The sequence below is a fragment of the Pyrus communis genome, chromosome 5, assembly GCF_963583255.1.
Source record: "Pyrus communis chromosome 5, drPyrComm1.1, whole genome shotgun sequence".
Taxonomy (NCBI): Eukaryota; Viridiplantae; Streptophyta; class Magnoliopsida; order Rosales; family Rosaceae; genus Pyrus; species Pyrus communis.
The window spans coordinates 17,669,444-17,679,994 of NC_084807.1; the positions used below are offsets into that span (position 1 = coordinate 17,669,444).

General features: G+C 37.9%; 1 protein-coding gene and 1 pseudogene across 1 annotated transcript; both read right to left on the reverse strand.

Annotated features, from left to right (window-relative positions):
• Window positions 1-1,772: 1,772 nt before the first annotated feature.
• On the reverse strand, window positions 1,773-6,544 carry LOC137734331 (receptor-like protein 36; annotated as a pseudogene).
• On the reverse strand, window positions 5,242-9,932 carry LOC137734159 (uncharacterized). Its single transcript, XM_068473466.1, has 2 exons — window positions 9,650-9,932; window positions 5,242-9,556 (listed from the first exon to the last, which is right to left on the reverse strand). Exon 2 carries the CDS (start codon window positions 9,247-9,249, stop codon window positions 7,351-7,353), a length of 1,899 nt encoding a protein of 632 aa, XP_068329567.1. The 5' UTR covers window positions 9,250-9,556; window positions 9,650-9,932; the 3' UTR covers window positions 5,242-7,350.
• Between the last annotated feature and the right edge of the window lie 619 nt (window positions 9,933-10,551).

Genomic DNA, 10,551 nt, shown 5'->3' on the forward strand with positions numbered 1-10,551 from the left:
TTCTCGATCAATTATCAACATCACTGGGTTGTCTTGACTCAAATGGTCAAGCATGGAACATGTGTGAGTGGACCAGCTACTTTTCTGCAAGTGGTTAGTAATATGACGATGACTCATCTCTCCAAAACGTTGATAATATATGCAAAGACTGTAGCAACAATCAACACAAATCCGCATTGAGTGTTTGATCCGTTTATGTTTTAGAAGCCTGTCTTGTACTCGTAATTCACGTTGTTTGGATCAGACTAAAAAAAATGAAAACCATCTTTCAACCCCTGGAGAGAACAAATTCACATGTATTTTCCAAAAGGGTGTCAAAATCTCCTCAAATTTATGTAAAGCAATTAGAAAGGAGGAATCCAATTAGAACCAAAGCTTAAGGCTAGTGAGTTGGAGGAGAAAAACAAACGCCTTAAACATTGATAACATGTGTGAGTAGACCAGCGACTTTCTGCAAGTGTTTAGTAACACGTTGATGACTCATCTCTCCTAAACATTGATAACATCTGCAAAAATTGCAACAATCAACACAAATCTGCGTTGAGTGTTTGATCCATTTATGTTTTAGAAGCTTGTTTTATACTCGTAATTCATGATATTTGGACCAGGCTAAAAATCACGAAAACCATCTTTATGTTAAACCGAGTCAATCTTATCAAAAACTCAGCTCCGAAACAAACTCTTCAAAGGATAAGATTGCTAGGTCTGGTTTTAGTTTGAATAGCTCAAGGATAAGTTTGTTGTGATTTTGTACTTTTTGAATTCAAAGATCTCTGTATAAATAGGGTATTCAAAAACCTACTTGTAATCTGAAATTGATGTGTATAAATATACGGCAATCCATCATTATATGGGTGTGCAACTGAGTTGAAAACCCTAGTGTTCTAAAGTTTTACATGGTATTGAGCCCTACAGTCTAACGACAAACGATCCAATTTTTTCCAAACCATCGTCGCTTCCATGGCTAAAAACAACAACACCAACTCCACCACTCAAACCAATTTTTCCCACCTCCCGCTGCTCATACTTCCATCACCTCATTCTCTTCTGCAATGACTAGTGTCGTTAATATCAAGCTTGACCGTTCGAATTATCCCCTATGGCTGGCCCAGATTATGCTTTTGCACAAGGGTGATTCTGTGGACCTCCGACTATGAAGACAAATTCTTAGTTGTTCATAAACCGTTCTTGGGTGCCCTAAGACAATTCTCGAGTGTCCATTGAATCACCCTGTTCGCAAGAAAAGCAACTAGACACAGTCAGTCTCATACAAAATCTGACAAATGTCCCTAGTTCAAGCCATTTGTTGCCCCAACATACCTAGATGTAGCCAAGTTGGCTAAAGTAGTATACTTCCCTTGAACATGCTCCCAAAGTTCGAATCCCCCTCCCCATCGTTTAGATTAGATTAGAATATTGCACGAATTAGAAACGCTAGATGTAGCCCCAAACTCAAGCCCCACGATTTTGCACCAACCACTTATTCAAATAATATTTATCTTTTTGACCATAACATTCCACCTACTGAAGCGTGCATTGACTGTCTTGCTTTCAAAGGGACTAACTTTCATCCCAAGTTCATTGCATTACTTTTGAAAATTGTGGTTTTGATATACAATAAAAACTAATGAAAATGATTTGAAAACTAACAACTCAAGTGGCCACTTGTTCACTTGACTTTGACGGATTACTGCACCTTCTAGCTTCTCCAATGCCAAGGTATGAAAAAGAATGTTGGGTAATGAAAAAGAAAGTCGGGTGAAATGGGTTTCAATCAGTCAATATCATTACAACTCCACAAGTGGAAGAAATACATGGAATCCAACTGGAAAGGAGGAATGCAAACAGAACACTCCACAAGTCCAGACGTGTGGAAGAAACAGGTAAAAGCGACACATGCATTATTCTTACGTGTGACTTGACTTCCCACCACACAAGTGGCCCGGGATTTCAACACGCAACAATCGTGTTAAAGAGCATCCAAGTCTACAAAAAACTCAGCTTCAAGCACACCTATTTAATTTTGTCATTGATCTCTATTTTATTTATTCAATCAGATAAATAAAAATAAAAAGAAGTGTGTGAGAAGATAAAAGGATGTTGCTATTCACCCAACCAAATTTACATCTTCCACACCTCTTGTTAATTTATGTCTTATGTTCTTCTTTAATTTATTCGATCCAACTACTGAAAATTAAGAGGAGCGTGTGAGTGATAAAAATGAACGTGTTAATTGAATCACCCGAGATAATAAAGCAATGGGAAAGGAGGATCAATTGTGGGCAAGGCAAACACAGAGTTCACACCAGAGGTACTGGTCAGTAGTGGCTTTTTCTCGATCAATTATCAACATCACTGGGTTGTCTTGACTCAAATGGTCAAGCATGGAACATGTGTGAGTGGACCAGCTACTTTTTTGCAAGTGGTTAGTAATATGACGATGACTCATCTCTCCAAAACATTGATAATATCTGCAAAGACTGTAGTAACAATCAACACAAATCCGCATTGAGTGTGTTGACCCGTTTATGTTTTAGAAGCCTGTTTTGTACTCGTAATTCACGTTATTTGGATCAGGCTAAAAAACACGAAAACCATCTTTCAACCCTGGAGAGAACAAATTCACATGTATTTTCCAAAAGGGTGTCAAAATCTCGTCAAATTTATGTAAAGCAATTAGAAAGGAGGAATCCAATTAGAACCAAAGCTTAAGGCTAGTGAGTTGGAGGAGAAAAACAGACGTCTTAATCTAGAGAGTCACCAGAAATGACTTTCTGAAATCCCTCTTCAAATTGGTTAGTTAAATAAAAGAGAGATCTAGATATGCAAGAGAGCTCATGTTTTAATTGGTTTTCAGAGAGGACAACACGAACAAGAGATTTAGAAGAATTTATGGTAATCAGAGAAGGAAGACTGCATTCAGCCAATGCCAAGTTCCTAAGATCTGGAGTTTATTAGTTGCTTCCAGCCATTCATAACCATTAATGAGATTGCTCCAACTCAAGTCCAAATATGTTAAATAAGAAATACGAGGAAGCCATGAATTGTGATTTTCAGCATTCGTAATGTCATCACCTGTAAGATCATAATATACAACAGTGTTAAGTTTTCCAACTTGACTTGGAAGTTGACCACCAAAAGAAGCATAAGAGAGATTAAGATATCTTAAACTTAAGAGAAGCAATGAAATATGGAATTTTGCTCCCAATGAAGTTAATATCCCAAAGGTCCAAATACTTCAAATGCTACAATTCAATCAGTTTAATGACTCATCGTCTTACCTCACAAATAATTGTTAGATCCTTATAAGAGTTTCCCCATTTATCTTTTCCCACAAATGGTTTTTCTTTTTCCCCTGCTCACCACTCGAACAGTCACTTACATGGCTAGGAGGAATATGCTTTCTGATGAGAAGATCAATCAAGAGTCTCCCAAAGCTGTGTATTAAACTTTCTGGTGTTACTTTCCTTGCAATACAAGGGATGTGCAGTGTATAACGTTTGCTGATCTGCATACTTAAAGGATGTTTGTCAAGTAAATCATAAATTCAACCGCTGTTTTTTTTTCCCATGATGTACTCGCCAGTCCTCAAAATATTCAAGAGAAGTAAATGCCAGATTTGTACCATAACTCTTCCCCATCTCTACTATTTTTCATCAGGCCAAAGGTGTATATTCTAGGATTGCCAACCTGCAAATTATAATATATAAAATAAACAAATACAATCAGAAAGTACTTAGTAAAAGGATACCAAAAAGATGGAACAAAATTCTGTAAGCATTAAGGTCTTGATAAAGTGCACGCCCTACTTGTGCAGTATTCTAGAGCCTGTGCAAGATGTAACACAACCCTTAATCGAATTACCCATTTCATAGGCTGCACATTCATTGAAGATTCAAGAAGGTAATAAAGTTATATTCCACATAACACTAGCACAGTACTCATTAGCGGAAACATCCATGCAACTGACAAGATAATTAGCAAAATTCGAGAAGATGCTATAACTGAAATAAGACCACGTAGTTGTCAAACGTGAACCTGTGCTATAAACAAAAATGATTATCAGCAAATGTTTCTAACACCCAAAAGGGGGGATGCAGTAAAAACCCTGCAACCATTATCTCAATGTAGATCCCCACACCAACACCTCTTAAGCAATATTAGGTGACGATGGAATTCAGGGAAAAGAAGTGATAAATTATACCAGACGAGCGTAATTTATATTTTGGAAGTTCGAAAATAAATGTGATGCCTAATATCCTAGTATGTCCTTTCCAAAAGAAAAGCCAAGGTTAAATGATCAGTGAGACAAAGTGAAACTATTAAGCAGAGGCAATTTTAAGACCAAATGGATCTTATATCCAACAATTAAAATATGAGTAAAGATAGACAGTAATGAGAGAGTAATGAGAGAGACGTATGAACTTGGTGGGTTTCGGTTTGGAATCAAAGAAAGGAGAAGGCTTTAGAAGCCTGGGAAGGTTTCAAAATGAGAGAGAAAGAGGGCCTAGAAGAAGTTGCCAATTAAATTTCTTTCGTTTAATTTCATTTTGTATTATTGTTGTAGACACGGGCCCAATTTCATTGTATTATTATTATAGGAATGGGCCCATCCATTCATTCAAATAGGTGGGTTTATATTCCCCAACAGTGCCCATCCATTGCATTATAGAAATGGACCGGTCCCAAGCCCTGTGAGTCTAAAGATTTAGACCTGCCCCGCCCCATCTCGTTTCTATTAAAAAAAATTAGACTCGCCCCGTACCCTCCGAAACCATGATTACCCGCCCCAACCCGCTGGTCCTCTACCTATTTGCCCACCCCTAGTCCCTACCCGTGATAATTTGTAATAAAATGACAAGCAAACATAGTTGCACATGCAGAGCGTGTACGCTGATTGCCAGTTTATCTAATGCAAACACGATTTTCATAATGAATTTGTTAGGCTATGGTAATGAGTATATATAATAATTAATGGTTGTATTTTGAGGGGTCCGATTTCTCGTCAGGATTTGGTTTTTAACGAAGATGTGGGAAGACCAATTCGGCGATATTTCTCAATGTTAATTTATCAAATCTTGATTGAACTATCTGTCAGCTTTTCTCTCTGTAACTTGATTAATAAGTTCTTGCAAGTTTCTCAAACGGTAAATGCACGCCGGTAATATGCTTTCCGCTGTTCCATCACTCGAACAATCACTTGCATGGCTAGCGGGAATATGCTTTCCGCTGAGAAGATCAACCAAGAGAGTCCCAAAGCTGTGTATTACACTGTCTGGTGTTACTCTCCCTGCAATACATGGGATGTGCGGTGTATAATATTTGCTGAACTGCATACTTAAAGGATGTTTGTCAAGTAAATCATAAATTCGAACACGCCGCTTTTTTCTCCATGATGTACTTACCAGGCCTCAAAAAATTCAGGAGAAGTAAATGCCAGATGATGTGATGCCTAATATCCTAGTATGTCCTTTCCGAATGAGAACCCAAAGTTAAATGATCTGTGAGACAAAGTAAAACTATTAAGCAGAGGCAATTATAAGACCAAGCGGATCCGATATCCAACAATTAAAATATGAATACAAGATAGATAGTAACCAAAAACCTCGTATACGTATAAGGAGTAAGCCTTGCAATGAAAAAGATGTTTTACAAGTGTTTCATTGGGCATATATTCTGCCACAAGCAACCACTCATCACCTTCGCAACAACTGAGTAAATTGATCAATCTATAAAAAAACATACCACGAGTCAAGGATATTAAATTAAGTAATCATTCTTGTATTAATTTACTTGTGAAGATTTTTCCACAATTTTTCTAAATCCCACCGCCAACGGCGTTGGAGTTTATTGGTGGGATTTGAATTGAATTTTGTTGTGTGGATTGAATGGGAATGGGGCCAACGGCCAACAAAAGGTGAGACTTTCAATCATTTGCTAACTTTACGACTAATAAGGTGCATCGGGGTACAATTTAGTATTTAATCTCGATTTGACCTTACTATAAAATAATAATAATAAAATAAAGTTTAGATACAAATCATGAGTGAGCATCTTCGTGAAGGTGGTGAAGATATGAATTTTTTGGACACAAAATGTTGAGATACAAATGCATAAACCCATGAGAATAATGTCTGTCTTCAATGATGAGCTGCATGTTGAAAAGAAACCGAAATGAACTACATTGTATGGATTTGTTCTACTCAAAACGAAAAATCCCTTACCTACCTTTTTTGGGGATAGTATCCCAACATGTACACAGCCTTCACCTTTGTTTGTACATGAACTGCACCTGCTTCCCTAACAACGACCAGACACTATATAAGAATTGAGAAATGTATTTATACAGAAACGATAACAGAGCTAAAAACACTAAAACAAAGAGAAACAGGCACAAAACAATGAATAATAAAGCCAAAGGCAGAGTAAAGCTCACCTTGATTGAGAAATTTCGGTCAATGTCATTAGAATCCATTTCGGTCTCTCTGAGATCCCAATCAACATCAGAGTGAAAGCCACTAATTCTTTGACGGATTGGACGCATTTTCAAACTCCCTCTAAGGTTATTCCACTTTTAGTTTGGGACACAAAGACCAGCTCTTACTATTGTTTTTCCCCAAATTAAATGTTCAGAATTTTTTTACACTTGTTAATATATGTTATATAGGACAATACATATAAGTTGCCATCAAATCTAAGTACGAATGCGTGTGAGAGAGAAGTGAGTGCTAGGTTTGTGAGCATTGACAACCATGACAAGCGAGGGTGGGAGAAGAATGGAATGGAAACTGTGTGAGGGTAAGACAGCAAGTTTGAAAAGAAATTGTCAAAACTTAATCAGAATCCTAGTCATTAAAACGATCTTAAAAATACAAACAAACAAGCACACTCTACGTATGTAAGTTGCTTGCAAGCCCATTGGTTACCGGAGTTGCCTCACGCAACATATGGCTAAATTCATCTTGTGCCTGTATTGGAGAGGAGCGCGATATATTGTAGAAGCATATGGAGTTTCCATGTGTGAAATGTTTATACTGTTATAGTAAGACATTACTCAAATCTAGATAGAGACAAATCATTGTTTGCATATAAATGTATTCATTGTCATTCTTTTTTTTAGCTAACTCCACTCAAAGAACTCTCAATACTTAACATAAAACACAAAAAAATTCCTGCAAAATTTGTGTATAGGCAATCTACTTCTAGAAACAGATTCCCAATACAAAACAAGGAAAAACACAAATGATGATACAAATAACCCCTGCTCTAGACAGTCTCTTTCGGTTTTCTATAAAGATTGTTGTAAACGGCAACGACTAGTATACAAATCAGATAAGAATTGCATTCTTACTACTGAGTTCTGACTTTCTTCAACCTGTACATGAGGGATTCAATAGATTTTTGTAAGCTTGTGCTATCTCTCCGTGCCACTTCCTGAGATGCGAGGTGTAAACTTTGAATTCCGCGACCCAAACTGGCGATTGATGGAGCTGCAGGTAGTGATTCAGCAGCACATTCAATCCCATCTCCATATGCAACCAGACCGGCACAAGTTGCAATACTACATCCAAATGTAGCCCATGGTAGGACACCAATTTTCTGGATATGCCGTTTCCTCATTATTTGATAGAATGCTGTTCTCATGGCTGAAAAGCTAGTCTTCTCCGCAGCAGCTATAACACTATGGGCAGCGGCTCGGATCTTCTCAGCAGAAGCAGTTGCTTTCAGTATAGTTGTTGATTTGACACCTGGAGCCACCACATTTGAGGGGCCAAGAGTTTTACTAAGAGCAAATCCCAATGTCTTATGGGTTTGACTTAGAAAGAGTTTGAGTGAAGCTGGGACTTTAAACGTCACCACTTTCATCAAAGTTGAAGCAGGAACTTTGAGTGTCGCGGCCTTAGAGAGTGAAGATGCTCCTAAAACTGCTGTTGCCCCGGCCCCTACTGCCACCAATGGTTTATCAGTTAGTAGTCGTTTCCTGTCAGTGTCATTTGACATTTCCCCCTCACCTTCGCAATTATTAACAAGCTCTCCGACCATATCCTTGACCTCTAAAGGGACAGGAGTGTTCCAGTGTTTTCTAAGACCTGCTAAGCCACTAGCATCCACTACTGCCACTATGGTCTTGAACTTCTTTGTTTGGCCACGAAGAGCCTCTACCAGCAGAGCATGTGACTTGTCCTCAACTGGAAGATCAGAAAACTCAACCTTATTTAAATTCGAATCCCTTATTTTATTAAAGGGAAGCCGACCAGCATTATTCAGAGAAATTCTCAGCCCCTCGACTGCAATCCGAAAGGCATAGACTTCAGACATAACACTGGTATCTACAGCTTCACCTCCGTTCACATCGTAAAACATCTTCTGCGCATAAGCTAAAGCCTTTCCCATTGCTGGGAGATCAGAAAAGATATTATGTAGATCCAAAAGAAATGGATAAATTGACTGAGCAAACTGTGGGGCCTCATAATTGGATTGTAGCTGGATTTCTTTAGGCGCCACCACAGAAACAGAAGTTGATGGATTTAGCCTCGATATTGATAAATCAATAGATGGGGATAATAACTTAACCATCTGTGACTGTATTTCATTGGTTATGTATAGCCTCCTCGAACTCGACGAAGCAACTGAACCCACTTTCTGTGGAACCAAACTACTAACTAAACCTTGGAACTTGCTCACTGTTTCAAGTTCACCCGGGGAATTCTCCACACCAGAACTTTTTACAAATGGCAATTCAAGCACCAAGAATGATGATCCAACCTCCTGAGCCACCCTCTTGGCTGCCAAAAAATGTCCATGAAAACCAACCCCAAAAATCTTTTGTAAAACCAAGTTTCCTGCAATATCTTCATACCTCTCCTTATTAACCTTCTCCAAAAAACATCGTTTGAGAACTCCTAACGATGAAGTGGGAAATGAGTAGTCAAAACCATCACTCAAGACACTTTCTTCTGATTGAATTTCAGTCAGAGTTGAATGACCCACCTGGGCAACGACAGCATCAGGTCTAATCTCCCTAATTAGACAATCAACATCCGATGCTGACCACTCTGATAAACTTTGAGCAGAAAGTACGTATATTACAGATTGAGTTTCAGGCTCCCTTACCGCGTAAACAAACTGTTTCGTGCGTTCAGGTATTCGGAGTTTGCGCACTAACTCATTCGATATTGTCAAGTCATCCGATTTCAGTACCGAAAAGGGCCAAATATTTCGTAGGTTCAAAACAAATGCAAGTGCCATTACAATAGCACTAACCCTTCCTAATTTCGGAGACCGCAATCCTCCTAACTCAACTCAATAAGTAACACTCTAATTCTTTCTTAGCCAAAACTAAGCCGAAAATCTTCAAACTCATAACCCCACATAGAAAATAACTCCAAATCCTCAGTTCCAAACTGAATTTCCAATTCCCACCTAATTTTCCGAGCATCCAAACAGAGCACACCCAAAAAACCCAAACCACGCAGAATTCAATACGATTCGATATTACCCGGACGAGGGAGTTCAACGAACATTACACGAACATTTCAATGCGATCAAGGGAACCCTAAACAGAAAAATCAAAATTATCTCATTAATTACCATAATCAAAAGTACTTTATCCAGAAATCGGTAGTTAATTCGTCCTCCTTATAAGTACCTGATTGATGGGTCGATTTCTGCATCCGAAATTATATCCTTTCTCTTTGGATGACAATCATCTACAACGCCAGGACTTCGGAGATCAGATACTTGCACCTGAGGGCTCGGCGTAACTGAAATCAACAAAAACTGCAGGACCCAGATTCCAAAAACCCGAAACCCAGAAATCAAAAGCTTCCCGATTGACCCAAATTAACAATCCTTATTCTGCGTTCTCTACTCTGCGGATTGAGCCAATCTAACATCCTTCTGTCGCTCTGACGGAAGCCTTTGAAATATCTCAGAACTGTGGGAGTGAACGAAAGAATCTTGAAGGTTGTGGTATTTTCGTAATATAATTTTAGGACTCATGAATTCATTTACGGCCCAAAATTAAAAATACTTTTTTAGGGCCATGAAACTGTGCATTTATTTGGGCCACAAAACAAAGCCCGTAATCAGCATCGGCAAATTGACTTGTCAGCTCCGCACTAAAAAGCAAGTGATCATCTACTACAGTAGTAGTGGAGATGAGTATTGTTCTTACACTATGGCGTGCGTTTGAATTCTGTCAGCTTCCTAATCTAACATCTAATCTAATCAATCTATCATTTGACCAAAAACAAAAAAATCTGAACACAAAAATTTCTAATCTGAAAATTTGAAAAACCAGAATAGAAATTGGAATAAATTTATTTTGATTAAAAAAACTCTGAAAATTCCAAATTATTATGGTCATTTACTTCTTTCTTCTTCTTTTTTATTTTTTTTGTCGATATTATAGTTATTTACTAAAATTATTTACTTTGTAATCAACTTTTGTATTTTATTGTTAGTTAATACATTTTACGATATACATTGTGTTCGTTGTCATACACTTGTATGTTAAAAAGAATAAATATAGATAAATATATATCAAGT